The sequence below is a fragment of the Schistocerca americana genome, chromosome 4 (genome assembly GCF_021461395.2).
Source record: "Schistocerca americana isolate TAMUIC-IGC-003095 chromosome 4, iqSchAmer2.1, whole genome shotgun sequence".
Taxonomy (NCBI): Eukaryota; Metazoa; Arthropoda; class Insecta; order Orthoptera; family Acrididae; genus Schistocerca; species Schistocerca americana.
Genome location: NC_060122.1, coordinates 65,599,675 through 65,621,251, shown reverse-complemented (window position 1 = coordinate 65,621,251; position 21,577 = coordinate 65,599,675). Strand labels below are relative to the sequence as shown.

The window sequence follows — 21,577 nt, the reverse complement described above, 5'->3', positions numbered from 1 at the left end:
TGGGGAGCACCTTCAGCATTTGGAGCAAGTCGTACTCCGCTTGCAGGAAGCTGGGCTCATGGTCAAGCCTTCTAAGATAAGTTTGGCACTCAAGGAGATTTAGTTTTTGGGTCATTTGGTCTCAGCAGGGGGCATGAGGACTGACAGGGTAGAACGAGGGATCTACGTAAGTTTCCGTCTCCTAACACTAACAAGGGAGTTGCCCAATTTATAGGTATAGCTAATTCCTTCCATAAATTTGTGCCCCATTTTGCGCAAATAGCTGCTCCACTAAACCAACTTCAGAAGAATAACGTGGATTTTCATTTAGGTGAATCCCAGCAATCTGCATTTGATGCTATTAAGGAGGCCTTAGCCAATCCACACGTGTTGGCTGTACCAGGTTTTGGTAAGCGTTTTATTGTTCAGACGGACGCATATAATTGTGAGGTGGCAGCAATGCTGCTCCAGGAGGATGAAGGTGAACGTCATCTGATAGCATCCGCATCCAGGGCACTCTTGCCTGCCGAGTTGAAATATTCTGTGTACAAATGGGAAGCATTGGCATAATCTTCACTTTAGAAAGGTTTCGTTTCTGCCTAGAACATAGACTTTTTGACCTGGAGACTGACAACCAGGCATTAAGCTGGGTACTGGCCCGCCCCAGGAAAAGCAGATGTATCACCCGGTGGGCAGTCTGCATATCTTCCTTCAGATTCAGCGTTAAACAGGGGAACGGACGCACTGGGTCGGATGTTTGAGGAGGGACAGGAAGGAGACCAGGCTACTACTGGCATAGGGAATGTAAGTTTGGTTATGGGTGTTCTAACTGAAGTTCCGGAGTTGTTTGGCAGTTAGAGAGAAAAGCAAGGCATGGATCCTACCATGAGTTCCATAAAACAGCAGCTCCTAGAAGGAAAGCAGGTGCCAGGCTATAGCATAGAAAAGGGCATTGTATGCTACCAAACTAAGAGCGACGGAAGGGTTAAGATTTGTCTGCCGAGTGAACTACTTCCAGTGATTTTCCATTATTTCCATAATTCCATAGTGGGAGGCCACTCGGGAGTCGCCAAGACTATTGTTAAAATTCGGGAGCATCTAACCTGGACAACATTGTATAAGGACATTCAGAGATTAGTAGAGCAATGCCATGTTTGTAAGGAGTCCAAGCCCAACCCGAAGGCGAGGAGAGGGTTGCTGCAATCTACCAAGGAGAATGCACCAATGAACAAGGTGTTCATTGATTATATCGGACCATTACCAAGAATGCGGAATGGCAATAGATATATATTGGTAGTAGTGCATGCGTTCACATGCTTTATATGGCTCATCCCTAGTAGTGGAATAACAGCGGGTTTAACCATTCGCCATCTGATTAACATTTTTTCAATCTTTGGTCCACCAAGGCCGCTTGTTAGTAATAACACCCCAGCTTTCGTGTCGCGGCAGTTTAGGAGATATTGTTTCGAAAGTGCTATACATCATGTCACTACTATTCCCTACTACAGACAACCTTCATTTGCGGAGAGAGTGAATCGCAGTCTTCAGGCCACTCTCATAGCCTTCCACAGAAGTTGCAGCGAAGATGGGATGAGACAATCCCTTGGTTGAACTTAAGTCTTCAACTCCACCCACCACAAAGTGAGTACGGCTACCCCTCTCTCTCTGACGCTTAGTTATCCTGTGAACTCCCCACTCGCCAATTTGTGGTCCACCAATGATTTACTGCCCGAGGAGGTGACCAGCGAGTTCATTCAGCAGAATTGGAAACATGCAAAGAAAAATATCGAGCTTTCACACCAGAAACAAGTGCAGCACTACAATGACAGGCCCCATCCATTTAAGGTCCAGCCAGGGGCAAGTTTTCATCCGTAATTTTGTGGCAGGGGGCAAGGGGGAGACAAAATCTCGAGCAAATTATCACCACGTTTCATGGGACCCTGTCAGGTGAAGGGGTCTTGAACCCAGTCAGTTTGCTGGTTCGGAATAGTCGGATGGGGAAAACCTTACGGGTCCACATCTCTCAGGTCAAGGGAGGGAGCTCTTGTCATGGACAAATGGGGGAGGGTTTCCGGTTTTCTGAGGGAGAGGATGAGCTGTGTGGCTCGATCAGCAATATTCCAGCCACCAATACAGGTCATCTTTCTAGTGGTGTGCGCGGAACACACGGTGGCGCCACCTACCGGGACAATTCGGGAGCGAGGGGTAAGCTCCAGCAAGTAGCGAGGATTCTGCTTTGGGACACCTAGCATTAACATCGTTTGGGAAGTCTGGCAGACAGTACAGGCGCCGTGCGAGGCAGCAGGAAGAGCACATCTAAAAGGGGCTGTTTACCCAGGTGACAGCACCGTAGCAAATATCGCCGGCATGGAAGCAGTCACATTACTGGGAAGCTCTTGGTGTATTTAACTTCCTGCAAGTCTCCTGGCACTGCTATCTGCGGCGGCTGCTTTCATCGAACAAGCAAGGGGGTAAGGTCCTTGCTTGTGCTGTAAATTATGGCTGGAATCTACTACTGGGTTGACTTCATTTTCTTGGCTGGCCATTGCTACTCCTACAAGTCTGTCCTTGACTGTGTTAATTTTAACTTGCTTAGTACGTAAGTTTCAAGTGAGAGCTGTATGTGATGTGATGATTAACATTTACGAGGGGCTGGAGTGCTGATACATTCAGTTTGTAGATTGCTACTGTCAGTGTTAACTGCTATTGAAAACAGTTTGGCTGGTCCTTGTCTAAGTGCCGCCTGGTTATTGTATTTATATCACACAATGAAGTTAAGCTGGCCAATCACTATAGATATACATGGATAAAATTTTCCCTGGATATATTTTGCTATGAATTGCAAAAACATTACTGTTACAGTTCTATCCGAAGTGATAGACATGTGTCTGTCAGACACACTAATTCTAAATTAGTCTTTTCATTAAGTCTTACAAGTTACTGAGAGGCTAGTTGTTATTGTGTGTTTAAATAGTCAAACTGATTCTATTAATGAAAGTACAAGAATTCCTTCAATGACAGTCTTGTAACTGCGACCAGGACGGTCGTGGGCTAGCACTGACGGAAGGCGTGGCAGGACCTGCGGAGTTGCTGTTGGTCGCTGGGACCACGTGTTCCACTGTGGCGCCCTCACACTAAAAGCGGGCCAGGAGGCGAGTGCCGCCACAGCATGCGGCGTGATGGTGTAGAGACCTCTATGGGTCTTCGACGTCCATATCTGACACGGATTCAAATTCCATGGCGCGCGGTACCAGAGACAGTATGTGTATATTTTATATCCTACATTGTAGGGAGCCTGCCATTTAACACTTTCGCTCCAGCTGACAATTATAAGCATCACAACAAGCAACAAGCCAGTGCGGCTGATGCTGGTAAGTGTCAAAACAAGCAACGAGCCAGTGCGGCTGATGCTTATAAGCGTCCGCGCTCACTGTCGTATTACTCAGTCTAGTTGCAGTGTGTAAACTTTTGTTTTGTGTGGTCAGTTACCAAACGTATACTGTTCGTAGTGGCGGCTAATGAACTGACACCTGGACCTTCAAATGTGAAAAGGTGCAGGAAAAGTGTTAAATTGACAAAGGAACAGTTACTTAGTGTACTAGACGACAGTAATTTTCTGTGTAGTGAGGATGAGGCCTACCACGGAGATTGTCATTTAGAGGCTGCACAACAACTGCAGAGTGATGATAGCGTGGAAGCACAGCTTTCGAATCTGTTTCGTGACAGTTCCGAATCTGACGATACGGATCATGACAATTGTGTGGAAATCGATGACGAAAAAGAGCCCGACCAGTCATACGGAGATAATCCAGGTGAGTCCTGGCATAAAAACCACATAATATGCAGTATCACCCATTTACGAAGGAAGAAGTTTTGCAAATTCATCCTGCTGGCAATTCTCCTATGGATTTCTTTAGATTATTGGTAACAGACGAATTGTTGCAACTTGTAGTTGACGAAACGAACAATAACGCAATCAACATATTGCAGAGCAAAAATACAAAAGAGGGATCTAGGATCTGTAAATGGAAACCTGTAAGTATAGGCGAATTACTAGTTTTCCTGGGTGTTTCGTTACATATGGTTAACGTTAAACATCCGCGATTACAAGACTACAGGAAGGAAGAACTACTGTTTGACAATAGAGCAATATGAGGATAAGCAGAGACCAGTATTTGATCATATTACACGCTGTGCATTTTGCAAAAAATCCACATCCAGGAAACCAGATGATTGTTTATATAAGATACAACCTATACTGGATTATTTTAACACGAAAATGTCTCAAGTGTATTGCCCGGGAAGAGACTTATCAGTAGATGAATCAATGATTCTTTGGAGGGGAAGACTCATTTAGACAATACATAAAAAGGAAACGTAATAAATATGGCATTAAGATAAGTGCGTTGCGTACACAGGAAGTAGTGGAGATATGGGGGAAAGAGGTTACGCTGAGGTCGTTTTGCATTTGACAGCAGAAAAGCTGCGTGCTGGTCATCACATTTACTTGGACAATTATAATAAGTTTTCATTTAGCTACAACTCTGTTGAACCTAAAAACTTTCCACAAGGTACTCTGGAATTAAATAGGAAATATACCCCCGAAGACGTTGTATTGGGAAAACTTGGGAGAGGAGAGAGAATTGCGCGGTATTCTAATGGAATTATGATTGAAAAATGAAAGGATCGACAAGAGGTTTCCTACATTTCCACAGAACATCTAAATGTTATGGAGCAAGTGACGAATGCGCGCCAGCAAATAGTCACGAAACCTTTGCCTATTATTAGGTACAATGCGTGTATGTCTGGGACTGAAACAAGATCAGATGTTATCGTATTCTTTATGTGGACAAAAGACAATCCGCTGGCCGAAAAAACTTTTCTTTCATGTCATTGACATGCTAGTTTTCAATTCTCTATATCTGTACAACAAATACTCAGGAAATAAAATGACTTTGTACGATTACAGAATGAACATTATAAAGGGGTTCCTTCAACCAATGGACGTTCCATGAAATGTGAGCAAGAAACATCACAAACACACGTTGTGCAGAGGCGGGAAGCTACTGCAGGGAAGAAGCAAGTTATGAGGAAGCAGCGTACGAAGTGCGCGGAACAAGGCAAGCGCACTGGCACACCATACGAGTGTACAACCTGCCCAGACAAACCTGGATACTGCTTGAACTACTATGTAATTTCCCATAAGTAGCAAAAATGCGATAATATCGGGGAAATTCCGTTTATCAAAGACAACTTTTATTCCTTTTGACATTGCATGGTTTCTTTTTATGACGTGGAAGGTTAGGACTTTTTTCCACAAGTACTCAGACAAGGAGGTTTTCTTTTGTGTTAAAGCCTCACGTAGGGTGTGTTTTCACTTACTAATTTCTACACATCCGGGCGTCTGTGATGAATGTAGACAGCTAATTCTCTCATAGCAGGAACAAACATGCTACTAAATTGACGACCTCTATCAGAGCCAATCTTAAAAATGCGCATTTGAAGTAAATATAATTTCAAATGAACCCAGCTTCCTTTTCCTTCTTAAGAATTTGCATTTTGGAATCCAAATTTTTCCTGAATGCAGTGGATTTGTTGCTTGTTTGAGTTGTATTTTTGGTTACATTATCAACAAATCACGAACATTTGAATGACGTCTGTCACCTCTATAGGTGTCAGACTTGAAGACATGACCACAATACAGTCAACGTTTATTTGAAGTAATGCATCTAAGGTGTCATCATCACATGCAGTCAGTATAGGACATGATCCTACAAGGTCTTGATGTCAGCCTGTAGCTCAGGTGCGCTTAGGAGCATCTGCTCCAAGCGGTACCTGCCGTTTCAGTGTGTTACTGGCCCACACTGGAGAGTTGCACGCCTGCGCTGAAAGTGTTAAGTAACGTGATCGTGTGCCATGGTATCTGATTTGTTGTTGCCTGCACTCTGAATTACTTTGGTAATACCAGTCACTGTAGTAACGAAAGACTACACTTCCTTGATAATTTTAGTAAATTGTTCTTCAGGTTGATCACAGTTTTTGAGTAAATAATTTTTGACTCATTTCACTAAATATGTAATAGGCCATAAGTGCCGTGGTTTATGAGTGTTTAAATTTTGAAGTAACTTGCTCTGACCTTAACAGTAATTTTAAAAATGTGTTGATGGTTTTATTTGTTATTTGCCTTGTTTAAATGTGCCAAATGAACATTCAGTGCAACTGTCGATGGCGATTGCCTGATGTGTCACTTGGTCCAGTACTACTACCCCACAGCCTATTGTACCAAGCTTGTGTTGTGTTGAAGTTGAATTCCAAGCTGTGCTGACATCAAGGGTAAGCAGCAGTCAGCAACTGTTTGCTGGTAATGCTGTGTATAGGAAGCTGGTGTTTTGATTAACTGTCCACCTGAAATATTTAGTCCGATTCTTGGAGTCCAAACTCCAACTTCGTTTATTGCATAGCTGTTTCTCAGAATCTATTAGTTTTATGTAGAAGTCTTCAAAGGTATCTTTCCCGTTTTTCATATGAGAGGGTAGGTCCTAGCTTTGCAAAAGTGCTCTCACTGATACAATCCGAGTTGGAATCCAAAAGACACCAGGAAATGTGAAGAATGGGAAAGCAGTGTGTCGCCTGCCCCCTCAACTTTGTGATGTCTGTCAGTGTCAGTCGTGCAATAAGCTTCGATGCACCTGAGCACTCTTCACACTGTGTATAACTGTATGTGTTTGCTTTGTAATTTCTTTATTAGAACATATAAAGTATGGTGTACCATCAAAAATAGTGGCCAAAAGGAAAACCAGTGAAAAGAATAGATTTCCAAGAAAAATGGGAAGAATAACTTTGCTTTATAAGTAGACCAAAACAAGGTACTGCTATTTGCTTCATATGCCTGGACCCATTCGTGTGACTCAAAAGATACAGTTTCTTTCACCACTATACAATAAGCATAGCCCATTTGAAGCAATTTTTCTTCATAGTCAAATCAAAGAAAGGAAAATAATTGTGCATCTAAAACCAACAATGTATCTTCAAAATAAATTTTATGTCAGTAGCAGTTGGGCAAAATGAGGCTGTTATGAAGGCTTCATATGAGGTATGTAATTTTCTTGGAGGGTGGGGAAAAACTTCCACTGATGCATCGTGTGATAACGCAAACCTTGTTTCAACATTTCTCAAACAGCAAACAATTATTGGCTGAAATAAATAAGCTTACACTTTTGGACTCTACCTGTTTTTTCCACATAGAAGATATATCAAAATATATGGATGCCTGGAGTAACTAATAAAACTATGCAAAAAATTTAGTCTTTCATTTAATTCCAATGCATAAATAACATTGCAATTCAGTTTTCATTACTTGTTCATTACTGTACAAATGAGGGGACAGTAAAAGAATTATTAGCAATTACAACCAAGACAATAAAAATTGTCAAACGAATTGCTTACCTTTGAGTAATTTTATATCAGTGTGAACAGACAGGTGTCAATCAGTGAGTGTGTAAACAGTTTATTGTTAACACCAAGAATGAATTAAATTTATCAAATTTACACTACATTGATGGCATGACATGCCAGATTTCAAATAATAAATTGAAGATCACAAAAACAAATTTCTTTTGTGCAATTTAATTCACTGAAAATTTGAAGCTCTGAAAAATTTGCAGGCTTATTATGGTGATGTCCTTCATACTGCTATTAGATGGCTAACCAAAGGAAATCAAAGTCGAGAAAATTATGCTGAATGGTGGCACTTGCAGCTTCGCAGTCAGTATCACACAAAAAGTCAACAAACTTCATTGGGAACTAAATATGATAACTGCACAAGTTGTTAGTAAAATATTTGCATTTGAAGCCAAAAAACAGTTGTATAATTTGTTTCTTGAGGAGAAGAATTGCCTAATTTTGCAACTGCTGTTACAGTCCAGATCACTTTGGCAAAATTACTTACCAAGACATGGTGTCCTATTTGAGAGATTGACTGGAGTAAATAAAATAACTTGCAAATATCGGAAATATTTGAGACTGTACATACTCTTTTAGAGAACCCTTAGCATGTTGAACACAGTGATCTCAAATTATTCTGCAATCTCAAGCTTCGTAAAACACATCTGATAAATGAAGTAACTGAACTCCAACGTGACCCACAGTTCGAAGCTTAATTTATACATCACGAAAAGCTGAAGTACACTGAATTTTGGAGATCCATGCTTAGCAATAAACTTGTGATACAGTGCACAGTTTATTTTAACCCTATTTCCTTCCTGTAGCTTCTTTTTCAGAACTGAACTACACAAAAAAATAAATATTTTAAGTGATTGTCCAGACACTTACATGACGCAATGAGGATTGCATGCAGTCCAAACCATGCAAATATAGACTAGAGCCAAAAAAGTAATTCCCAAATCACATTCATTGAAATTTTCATTCTTTACTTACATTTGCTTTGTCATCAGAGTGAATAAAAATTCCAGGGTCAAGAGCAAACGTGGTTTTTTGCATAGCCTTTGGGCATGTGGAATGAAGTGGCTTGTTGGTACTTCGTTTTCAAAATTTTGACATTAATGGCATTAGAATAAACTGAGCCCACACTCATTTTTATAGCGCCTCAAAATGGTAGTTACTAATGTCACTTTCTTCTCTGCAACCTTCACATGCACCTGTCAAGTGACAACATTGTAAGACTACCCACAACATGTTAACTTTATTTTCAGAGGGATAAGGTGAACTAGTCTCAATTACAATGGTGATCTGTATTTTTAGTTTATTGAAAACTGATCAGTTTCTACACTCACAAACATGGTGGCAGTCATCTATGAAATTATGTCAGAGGCAAGGCTTTAAGCAAGGATTTGAAGTTATGTTGGATGTATGGGATGGGCTCACACTGTCAGTTTATAGATGGAGGAGTCAGATAACTGGCAGAGACCTTCCACCAGGCAGTAATTGTGATTCAGTCACAGTGGTGGAACCTTTGAATGCATATCAGGATTTGCTGTGTGGTTGTGTACGACTTCTGCTGAAAGGTCAATGTTCTGAGTAAGGAACCTGGGGATGATGAAGTGAAAGTAAGGAATTCTTGGAAGGTGACCAGAGTGTGGTTAAGCGGGAAGGGGAAGTATGGTGGTATAAACTGTGTGGCAGGATTCAACATTAGGATTAGGTTGGAGTGATTGGGGCAAAGAGGCATTTCCATTGCAGGGATTGGGACAAGGAGTCTATTTGACAAGCCCAACAATTTAATTTTGGTTTAGGGCTAATGGTGAGGCCTTTGGATAGAACTTAAACTTCAGTGGGGCTGCAGGTTTTGGTGGAAAGGTTAACAACAGTTGAAAAGGTCAGCTAGGCAGCATTTGATTAGTATGAGAGGTGGACGAGGATAAACACGATGGGTAGGTCAGGGGTTGAACAGTGGTGCCCTCACACGAAGGTTGGATTACTGACTTAGGTTGTGCCTGGAATGCTCCCCAGGTGCTGCCGAGCATTGGATTCAATTTCAGTGATGTGATATATGAAGCAAGTATTGCACAGTAGCAATATATTGCAGTGCTTCTGAGATGCCTGTACCACGGGGGTGTGTTTTTGCACAACCAGGTTTGTAAGGGCTCGATACTGGTGGAATCTGAAAAGGTGAAAGTCACTGTGAAAAGAGGGATCGGAATGGAGGGGTGGTTAGGCCACTGGGGAGAGGGGATTCCAAGGTTAAGGCAGCATTTAAAGAATAAGGAACAAATACATAGACACATGAAAACACATACAAATACATTAAAATGCACGTAAATGTGGAAAAGGCATCCATGAGGTATGGGAGCATGCATGTGTTGGGGTCAGGGAGACAGATCAGTAAGATTGCGTATCACAAGTGTGTGTGTAAGCAAATCCACAGTACAGCCATGTGCCCCACACAGCACACAGCGATGGCAATGTGTTTGTGCCATCTAGAAGAGAACTTCCGAGCCCACCAAAACACACATCCCCTAGCTGTACACTTGTGTATGACTGTAAACCAATGAGATGGAAGGCCACCACCTGTCACATGGTATTATCTCCTCAGTAGCTGTGACACCACACTAGCTAAAATTTAGCTCAAATGCTGTTGACAGTCTCTCTAGAAGTCGTTACGATTAATTTTCAGTTAATATCTACAATTACAGCTTTCAGGAGATGGCAAGTACAGTCTTAACTCATTCGCAGTTTAGTGTAACGAGTAAGTGCAGAATTGTAAGGAGGTATGTGTTGCCAATTCCCATCTCACTGGAACCAATGTTTTTCTCGACTCACATTTTGACAGGTTCCGATGTTTTATTATTGCAATATGATCTTTAAATATATACATGCTCTTTCTAACGAATGAATTTTCAAACGGCTTCACATACAAAACAACGCGCACTACTTGCAGTGAGATATCTTTTACTTTTATTACAACTTCTGTATTACATGTTTTAAGATTCTGCTACTGAATAGGAACAGTAGTTTAGTAAAAATGACTAGGTAATTTTCATTGTACGAAAAAACTACTGTAAATCTGAATCACACTGTTTGTAATGCAACATTTGTACACTCATTTCCTTATCGACTGGACATCCACTTTGCCTTTTAAGATGTTCATGGATATTTAAACTTTTATTTATGTATACTACGGACACAACATGATTAGCATGTAACAAGGAAGGAAATTTCACTAACACAAGAATTTTACACTCCTCTATTTCGTAAACTGTGTGCTTTGCGGGCCAGATACAGGTCGTAACTGTCATAACTGTCAATGGACTGGGCTGTAAATGCATGTAGGCAAGTGTACCATAAAAGTAAGTCTCGTAGTTTCCTAGTGTTCAGCTGCACACTGAACTCTGCACATTCAACCCTACACTCTATGAATTATCAGAATAATGCACAACAAGGAAGCTCACGTCAGCTTCCAACGTGCAGCTACTCATGTGCTACAGCTCACAAGATCCTTACTCTTATACTGTACAGCACCAACCAAACTACAACCAGAATTCTCAACAATCTCAGTTTTGTGTCAGTTCACAGACGCAGCACGTCTGTAGGAGGAACATTAATCTGTTTTGTGTGACAGTTCTCAAAAGCAGCACTTCTTTAGTAGGAAGACTAAAGGTATACAGTTTTACAAAAAATTATGGTCACAGATGTAGTCTTTTATTTAATAGCCTACATTAACATTACAATAGAAAACTGAAGGAACGACACTTACACAAATGCCACACTCTTTCTTCAATATGGCAAATAAAAAGGGCATTGTTTATGGAATACAAAGCGATAAAAGCCAGAAAGAAAATTTACAACACAGTCTTACAAACTGATTACTACATTCACAAATTTAGTCAGAAGCTCAAGAGTTACATTAATTCTAAAATTGATTCTGGTTTATGCATCAAGAAACAAGCTACACACTACTGACAACTGGGAAATGTATATACGGAAGGCCCCAGTGAAGTAACAGCATTACAACTCTACCTAATGGTCATGTTTTCACATGTCTAAGGCAGAAGGAATGGCCCACACATCACAAATACTTAAACATACATATATCATGAAAAAATCATTAGTCTAATAAGTAACTGTGTGTTGAAGGTAAATATTGCCGTCTTTGAAAAGATGGTGCAGTCAAGCAAACACATTTGTCTGTATTAGTGAGGAATTCAGTCTTATTTGGTGCGCTTACGACCACGTCCACCTCTTATGGCAGCCCCACTGCCACGTGTTCCTGCAGCAGGTGACCCAGCTGTACCACCTGTAGGTGTAGCAGCTGCTGGTGACCCACCTGCAGCTGCTTTTCTTGTACCAGGCTTTCCCTTTGCACCTGCTCCTTCAGCCTTTGATGAAGCAGCTGAATCGTCTTCTGTAACCTCTGCTCCGCTTTCTCCTTCAGCTTCTCCTTCTACAGTATCAAGAAGCGTACCAATATCATGGTCTACTTCAGCCCAAATATTATCTTCTTCATTTTCTTGCTTAACTTTACCTTCAGCTCCTTCAGCACCCTCATCATCTTCCTCTCCACCTTCAGGGGATCCCTCCGCATCTGCTTCTAGAGGATCATACTTCTCCTCTCCTGGTAACAACTGGAAGAGTTTTCAGAAGTTAACATTAACACATGAAGTAATCATTTCCAATAAAATGACAAAGGGGAGGGGGCACAGGACAAGACTGACCATCTTTTCTCAAACTATGAATAGAAGCAAGGTAATCCCTTTTCCAAATTCCTACAGTATCTCATCTAGTAGGCCAGAGGAAGAGAGACGACCCATTTAAGATTTAACAAGATTGTGAACAGATGAGAGGCAACGAACTAGTCAGTTCTGTAGCACAGTGGTCAAGCATGCACACTGTCGATCTGCCACCTTTGGTTCGATACCAGCTCCTATAGTGATTTTCCATTTTATGTTACTCCTCACAAACTGTTTATTATTTTGTCACGATGTTTCTTATAAAATTTGAATGTTCTCTCTCTCTGCCACCTCCCCCACCACATATGAACTGCATGCAGTCTTCTATATGTAACAGGTTCCTTCTTGAAGTACAGATGGAACGACAGCAATTTCAAGCCTAATGAGTATTTCCCTTGTACTTTGGTGTCCTCGTCTGGTACATAGTTGCAACAATTATGCTTATGCTCATCTGAAACGGGCAACAATTACACTTATGCTCATTCTGAAATGAAGTTCCCATGATCTTTTCCCGAGATCGGGAATCACGATTCATCTTCAAATCTGGAGGAAAGAAGTTGAACAAGGTGGCTCTAAAAATAACAATTGCATTCATCAACTTCAGAACATGGGGAATATTTCAGGATGCACAAGGCTTATGAGCAAGTGGTGAGCATTAGAACAACAGGTACAAACAGTGTGAGGAATAATAATAAAATGACAATAGCAGTGGGAATCTTACCCAAAGGGGAGAATTTACAGTGTGCACCTGACCACTTCCATTATGCCCCTGACTATTGTTATTGCTCAAATATGTCACAAATATTTAGAGTTACTTCTTTTCCTATGGTATATTTACACGAGACATTCTATAGACTTTGAAGGGGCAACTATCTGCTTCTATTAACAGTTTGAGCTCCCTCCCCTTGAGAGTACCATGAAATATTGCAAACAAAAAATATATATTATTAGAATGCCACTATCCTAAGCACAACGTCAATCAGAAAGATCTTGCAAATGAATGTCGTTATTTAAGCTGTTATTGTTGTGGTCTTCAGTCCAGAGACTGGTTTCATGCAGCTCTCCATGCTACCCTATCCTGTGCAAGCCTCCATCTCCAAATAACTACTGCAACCTACATCCTTGTGAATCTGCTTAGTGTATTCATCTCTGTCTTTCATCTCTGTCTCCCTCTACGATTTTTACTGTCCACACCTCCCTCCAATGCTAAATTGATGATCTCTTCATGCCTCCGAACATGTCCTACCTACCTCATTAGTTACGTGATCTACCCACCCAATCTTTCATTTTGAAAGCTTATATTCTATTCTTGTCCAAACTAGTTATTGTCCATGTTTCACTTCCATACATTGCTATACTCCACACAAATACTTTCAGAAAAGACTTCCTTACACTTAAATCTACACTCAATCTCAACAAATTCCTGTACAGAAACTTTCCTTGCCATAGCCAGTCTACACTTTATATCCTCCCAACTTCGACTCGTCAGTTATTTTGCTTCCTAGATAGCAAAACTCATCTACTGCTGCAGCTGTCATTTCCTAATCTAATTCCCTCAGCATCACCTGATTTGACTACATTCCACTATTCTCATTCTGCTTTTGTTGTTGTTTTTCTTCTCTATGGCTTTTAATTCCTACAACCCTGTCTCACTCCCTTCTCAACCACTGCACCCCTTTCATGCCCCTCAACTCTTAACTGCCATCTGGTTTCTGTACAAATTTTAAATAGCCTTTCACACCTTATATCTTACCCCTGCCACCTTAATATTATGAAAGAGTATTCGAGTCAACATTGTCAAAAGCTAGGTTTGCCTTTCCTTTATATATCTTCTAAGTCTTAGGGTCAGTATTGCCTTGTGTGTTCCAACATTTCTACAGAATCCAAACTTATCTTCCTCAAGGTTGGGTTCTACCAGTTTTCCCATTCATCTGTAAAGAATTCGTGTTAATATTTTGCAGTTGTGACTTATTAAACTGCTATTTCAGTAATTTTCAAATCTGCCAACACCTGCTTTCTTTGGGAATAAAATAATTATATTCTTCTTGAAATAAGTGTTTTGCCTGTCTCTCAAATCTAGCTCAGACAGTAGTTTTGTCATGGCTGGCTCTCTTACGGCTACCAATAGTTCTAATGGAATGTAGTCTACTCCTGAGGCCTTGTTTCAATTTCTATCTTTGTATAGACCCACTATATACTCCTTCCATGTTTTTGCTTCCCCTTCTTTGATTAGGACAGGTTTTCCATCTGAGCTCTTGATATTCATACAGGTGGTTCTCATTTCTCTAAAGTTCTCTAATTTCCCTGTAGGCAATATCTTACCCCTAGTGATACATGCTTCTACATCCTTACATTTGTCCTCTAGCTATCCCTGCTTAGCCATTTTGCACTCCCTGTTGATTTCATTTATGAGACATTTGTATTCCTTTTCACCTACTTTATTTACTGCTTTTTTTACATTTTCTCCTTTCATCAATTAAATTCAATATCTCTTCTGTTACCCATGGATTTCTACTTGCCCTATTCTTTTTACCTATTGATCCTCTGCTGTCTACACCATTTCATCTCTCAAAGCTACCCATTCTTCTTCTGTATTTCTTTCCCGTTCTTGTCAATCATTACTTAATACTCTGAAACCCTCTACAACCTCTGGTTCTTTTAATTTACCCAGGTCTCAACCTCTTGATTTCCTACCTTTTTGCAGTTTCTTCAGTTTTAATCTTCAGTTCATAACCAATAAACTGAGGTGGTCACAGACCGCATCTCCCTGGAAATGTCTTCCAATTTAAAACTTGGCTCCTAAATCTGTCTTACCATTATATAATCTAACCAAAATTTTTCAGTGTCTAGGCCTCTTCCATGTACTCAGCCTCCTTTCATGATTCTTAAACCAAGTGTTAGCTATTATTAAGTTACACTGTGCAAAATTCTACCAGGCAGCTTCCTCTTCCATTCCTTACCCCAGTCCATATTCACCTACTACTTTTCCAACTATCTAATTGCAGTCCCCCATGACTACTAAATTTTTGTCCCATTAATTTCTTTTATCTCGTCATACATTTCTTCAATCTCCTCATTATTGGTACATACTGACCAGCTAGAACCTTATAACACCTACATAATAGCCAGTACACTGAAGCAATGCAGCCTTGGTAGGTTGCTTGATGGAGGTGGCACCACTCCTGTACACACGAGTCACCTAATTCTCATAAATTCCAGGGAGGGTGGGGCGGCAATGAGCTCTGACGAAACATTCAACCGCATCCCAAATGTTTTCAATTCGGTTAGGGGTTCAGCGCAAATGGAACTCGTCAGTGTTCCTCAAACCACTCCATCACACACCTGGCCTTATGACATGGCGCATTATCTTTTTGAAAAATGTCGCTGCACACGACACTAAGGGGATGTACACGGTCTGCAGACCAACATACAATACTCCTTGCCCATCATGGTGTCTTCCATGAGCTGCTCTGGACCCATGGATGCACTCTTTAATGTTCCCCAGAGCATAATGGTGCTGCCACTAGTTTGTCTGCCCCAATGTATAGGTGTCAAGGAGCTGTTCCTCTCAGACAGATTTGTGCTTCCCACTGGTGTGATGGAGAACGTTTCGGGATTCATCAGACCATCCAATGCTGTGCCAATGGTCACATGCCCATTTCTGTCATTGCTGCCATTGTCGAGGTATTAACATTGGTACATGCATATGGGTTGGCTGCTGTGTTCAGACACTTAATCTGTCCAGCTTTTAAATCTGATGTTTGTTCTGCCACTGTTTGCCACCTGACCTATTTTACCAGTTTGCCCAGCTTACGAGTCTAACACCTGTAATGAATGGCAGCCACCCAACCCCACTACATCTAGATGTAGTTTCACCTCTTTCGCCACGTGTTGACACACACCACAGCACTCCTCAAACACAAAACAGGTCGTACCGTTTCCAAAATGCTCATGCCGAACCTCTGGACCATCACAATCTGCACTCTATCAAAATCAGTTTGCATGCCTTCCCCATTCTAAACAAGAACAGCACTCTCACTGATATTATACACACCCTGCATGTTTCTCATTAGCAGTCATTCCTCACCAGGTGGTGCTATCACCCGGACAGGTTTATATCGATACTAGGTTGGTGGTAATAATGTTCCAGCTGATCAGTGTCTTAAGAAAATTTTAGGGTATACCTCAATTCACCAGTTTAAAACTAGATATGTGTATTGTATCTGTAGAACAAAGGAACAGTCAGACTGTATGATTGTTTAACATTAACAATGAAAATTACTCTGTTACTGGGCCACAAAAGTCTGGATTGACTTGGTATTTGGTCTAACCACCACCACTGCTTGTTTATTGTACATAGTGGACCATGGACCAAACAGTGTCTTCATTCTACAACTCTCAAAATATGGCTGTAGGTACAAGTGACCAGATTAGTTTGTCAAAAGGTCAGTTAACATTTGAGAGCAAAGGTTTAGCTTCCATCAAGAATACTCCACCAATACAAACCCAAATGTCATGACCACTGTAGTTAATTTAAATTCAGCTAAGAAAATGTGTCAATTTTCTGGTCACACATCATGTAAGCTTTTCCCAACCAGGCCAAGAGCATTAGTACACTTAACAGGAGTAATGGGAACAGTTAATCAGTTTTTATAATAATTATCTAAAGATTTCTTTCAGACACTATGAAAGCAGTACTATGTGACTACAGAAAACCCGTGTTTTTAATCCAATTACTTGAGAACAGCAATTATCTTCTGTAATATCTCAAATACCATTTGACCATAGGCAAAAAGTTGAATGGTGTGTTTTAATTTGTTACAAAATAATGAGTGCCACTACACACAAAACTTCAAATTGTCAATGGCATGTAAGTGATGCAAGCATACTTTTAAGTTCTATTCTAATTTTAAAATGTGTCAATTCCATAGTTCAGCACTGAACTGAAATATTTCACATCATCAAAAAAGTGACAATGAGCATGTTCCTGTCTAAACTTGGCATTAAAGTACTGTCAACATGGTTACCACCCTTTCTTTTAATACTTACAAAACCAGTTGGCCTAAGTTTATCAAAGACTTCTTTGTCAGACCTTCACGTATTTCTTTGCTATAAATTATACTCTAAACTAACCACATAGAGCAATATTTTTTAGAGGATTCACTGATTTATAAGCTTCATTGTACGAGTGCTCATTCCTTTGTAAACACAAAGCTTTAGTGATAATATAGTAGCAATAAAAAGCAATGAGCTTTAGATGTAATGTACTTTAGCCATTTTGCAAGGGATGCTGGGAACGTAAGTACACAGTAATGTATAGTTTGAAGCAGCACAACAGGTGTAGGGAAATAAGCCTTGCCCCTCTCACACGGGAGACAGCTCAATGAAATTAAAATTGCATTCACAGTGCAATGCTTTTGTGCATAATAACCAGGATGGCTACCCAAATTTGGAAAAAATCCCCTCCACAATAATGCCTTTACTCTCATCTGAGCTACATCCTGACCATAAACAGTAATTTAACTAGTTTTTAAGCACTGACAATTCATGAAATAATATTAATATAATTTGTTATTTATGAAACTCAAAATTCAATTTCAATGTTAGGGTCAAAATGCAGATTTTCCTGAGATTTTATGAACTTCCTGAAAGTCCCTGATTTTTCAAGTAAAATCTAATTCCCTGAGGATTCTAAGTTTTAGAAAAGAATCACCACCTTCACCGTTTCGTAGCACATGTTGGCGACCTGTGCTGACCTTAAGTCATCTGACTTCCTAGGGCCTAGTCCCACTGTACGTATATCATCACGTTAAGTAGCTCACAAATCGTCCGTGTAAATCTTGAAACTTCCTGGCAGATTAAAACTGTGTGCCTGACCAAGACTCGAACTCTGGAGCTTTGCCTTTCGCGGGCATTCTGAGTGTTAATCTTATCATCAGGTTAATTAGAACTGTTTTTCACTAAATTGTTACCTTCTTTTCATCAGCTTCAGAAGTATCCATTGATTCTTCCTCATTTTCACCATCTTTTTCCTCTTCTTGCCCATCCCCCTTTCCAGCCTCACCATCTTCCTCTTCTTTAATCACTTTACGGCGCTTCACATTCCCTTCTTCATAGGTTGTAGTCTCATCATCATTTGTACGTTTGCCTTGCTGTAAATGAATTATGTGAATAAGCAAAGAATTCATCTCACACATGACAAAATGCACAACTAAAATTAGTTGCTGAAAATTTTCAACAAGCCTTTGATGGAACTTACATTCACTGAAGCCAGCTAACCCTTTTCTTTTCATTCACCAAACTAAATCAATACCAACACCTGTCAACTCAGTGCAAAGATAATTTTTGCTGAACAGAATTTTGAAATTCTTTAACTTTTCCTGGCATATATTATGGAGGGGAAGGTCTTACTCATTCAACCAGAACATTGTGGCAGACACACCCAGTATTTCAACAGGTCAAGTTACTAGACACAGCAATGGGACTGATGCAAAGTTGCTTGGGATACCTTTTATACCTGCGAACATTCCACACACTGAGCATATGTCCTACCAGCGAGTATGCAGGTGTGGCGAGAGGACAACCACAGTAAACAAGAAATTTAAATCTCGCAGCAGTCAGTCATTTAGCACACTTGCTACCTCAGTCTGTTCATACACTGTGCATACTTGCCATGATTGTCAAAATTTTTCTTACTACAAGGAACTGCCGTTACATTTTGGGCATTTATAGGGTACCAAAGTAAATATTTTCATTACAGTTTTGAAAGTATAAATGTTTTTGATTTATGGCATTCCTCTCATCCACCTTTACAGCCAAGCCAACAAAGATAAAAGCCAAGTAACAGAAAAAATTAGTGTTTAAAATTTTGGTACAGTGGTATGGGGAGTGCCACACAAATATACCAGTGGGGTGCAAGCATGGGAGAATGTGGCATTAAAAGATCACTATCTTCCTCAAGTAACTCAACCCACAGCTTTTAGCAAAAACACTTCCCAGCGCAAAATCAAAACCACATTGAATTCCCTACAAAAAGTCACATTCGTTGTTTCTAGGGCTAACTTTCTGTATTGCAGAGGGTGGAAAAGTCACATAGATTATTAAAAATGGTACAATTATGGTATTAAATTAATTGTTGAAATTATCTTCCCCATAAGAACTCTACAGCTGGCATACAGGATGGCTAAGGAATTTCTCTAGCAGCATTCAGAGATTTACATAGATTCTGTCTGTGTGTGTTTCTTGAATTACATTATCAGTGACTGATTTTCACTATGTAGTGCCTGCATACTGCCTTCATAGGGCACACTGAGAAAGGGCTGATATGACTTTGTGAACATGCAATGAAGAAAATATTAGTCCCAGAGAAAAAAATTAAAACTTACCTTGTAGGGAATTCAATTTTGTACTAACAAACACTTCACTTCAAGCTGCATTTTTCACATAATTTAAGACAATGTGACCTTAGATTCCATTCCACCTCACCCCCCTGCACTTAGTCAGGATTTTTATGTTGTTCATGACACACACTCCAACCATTGTAAACAAATTTGCAACTATACAAATTTTCGGCCATCTAATTTTCCATCACTGACTGGTCTGACATTCTAAAGTTACTTTTCACAATCTCTTCATCTGAAGAATCTGTGCTGCTGCTGCTTCTTCTCCTCATTCAAAATTTCTGTACCACCCTTCCCTTGATTAGGGGTTTGCACATGTAAAGGGGCTGGAATAAACGATCAAGAAAACTGCATGAAAAGGAACTTTTAGACAAAAAAGGTACAGAGCAGCCCACGATACTGTCAGCTGCTCCTGTGAAACAAGATCTGGAAGGAGTATGTGCAGAACAGAACCAACTCTGCAGTAAAGAGCATACCTGCTTACACAATGGTGTAAAGCACTTCCACCACAAGTGCACAACTGGAAAATCGTTAATGGATCATGTGTCTGCCACTCCATACCTTGTCTATTCACTGATTAGTTATCAACATATCAGGAAAAGCAAAGATTGCTTCTCACCGTATATAAGAGAAAAGTCTCAAAGACTGCCACATGTTGAGCTTTTCACCTGTTAAGTCCAATTTTCTAAATTAGACAAACAGGACATTCACACAAGCACAACTTATACACACATGACCACTGTCTCTGGCCACAGACTGGACTGCTCGTATCACTATCTTTATTCCACTACTTAGAAACCACCACCTTATTCAGAAGTTGAGATTTTTATGTCAAGTCACAACAGAATTCATCATGTTGACTGACTGCTAGACAAACAATCTCAGTTTGAAATATCCATCTACCAACCCACCTTTTCTGCTTTTTCCTTAGCTTCTGCCTTCTTCTTTGCTTCTTCTGCCATAGCCTCTCTCCTCTCTCTGGCTTCAACTACTCTTGCCTGTAAATATCAATATGTCAAAACACTGAAAATAACTAAGCAAGCAGCAAATAGCCATAAAATATGATTCAACAATAAAAAAGCATCTTTGCTTACCTTTGTTTTCAACATAGTAACATAATTATTGTAATGAGTCAATGTGCGGCAATGAATTTTTGCATCATCGTCATTCAAGAAGAAACGATAGCAAGCACGGCATTTTATTCCTGTTAGTTTCTTGAGTGCACTCTGACCTACAAAAATTAAATGTATTGCATGAATTACTATTTTTTTTAAATACAGAATTTTCCCTGTATTCAGCATTTAATTGAATCCTTACCAATTGGAACATCAGGATTATATTTTGGTATTCGTGTCCGCAGATTGCTGAAAGACAATTCTGATAATTCATCAATTGGTGTGGGATCTTCTGCACCCTCTTTTTGTTTTCCCTCTCCCTTTTCATCCTTATCACCTTCTTCCTTATTCTTATCAACCTCTTTTATATCCTCTTCCTCCTCTTCACGAGTTCTAACCTTAATATCTTTCCTCTTGAAATCATCATCTGGAATAATTAAAACCCAATTACTAAATATCCACACAACTCTGAATTAGTACATCGCATATGTTCATCTCAAGTTACCTAAGCTACCAGTGTCAGAGTCAAGCTCCTCTGGCAAAAAGTCATCATCTGAGCCATCTTTACGATGCTTACGAGCTTCTGCAGATTTCTGTAAATGTAATCAACAATTAGTGCCACAGTTAATGATAAAACTGTCATTAAATTTCAGTTTATCTCAACAGAAATTACAACTTTGGTGTTTTGGTTCTGACTATAAACACAGTGTGTGCGACAAGCTTTAAGATGACATTAAAATCTTTACCTTGAGATGTAGTGGCGTCAATCGGTGATGGTCCCATTCAATCCTGGTAGGGAACTCCTTTTTGCACAGATGACATCGTGGATGGAGAAATTTTTTAAGTTGCTGTAATAAGAAAACACAATTAGCACCAGATAAAGTCTCTCAATGTATAT

General features: G+C 40.0%; 1 protein-coding gene across 2 annotated transcripts in view; it reads right to left on the bottom strand.

Moving 5' to 3' along the window:
- Positions 1-11,114: 11,114 nt before the first annotated feature.
- The window catches only part of LOC124614010 (zinc finger protein on ecdysone puffs-like), a 40,353-nt gene continuing 29,890 nt past the window's right edge, over positions 11,115-21,577 (bottom strand). The window contains exons 9-16 of one of the 2 annotated variants that reach the window (XM_047142826.1): positions 21,426-21,527; positions 21,185-21,272; positions 20,882-21,106; positions 20,659-20,795; positions 20,476-20,562; positions 18,137-18,316; positions 11,960-12,059; positions 11,115-11,878 (exon numbers count right to left, since the gene is read on the bottom strand). In XM_047142826.1, the coding sequence (XP_046998782.1) occupies positions 11,646-11,878; positions 11,960-12,059; positions 18,137-18,316; positions 20,476-20,562; positions 20,659-20,795; positions 20,882-21,106; positions 21,185-21,272; positions 21,426-21,527 (1,152 nt within the window). In that variant the 3' untranslated portion in view covers positions 11,115-11,645. Of the gene's footprint in view, positions 12,060-18,136; positions 18,317-20,475; positions 20,563-20,658; positions 20,796-20,881; positions 21,107-21,184; positions 21,273-21,425; positions 21,528-21,577 lie in introns of both variants that reach the window. The other variant, XM_047142825.1, reaches the window with a different exon arrangement.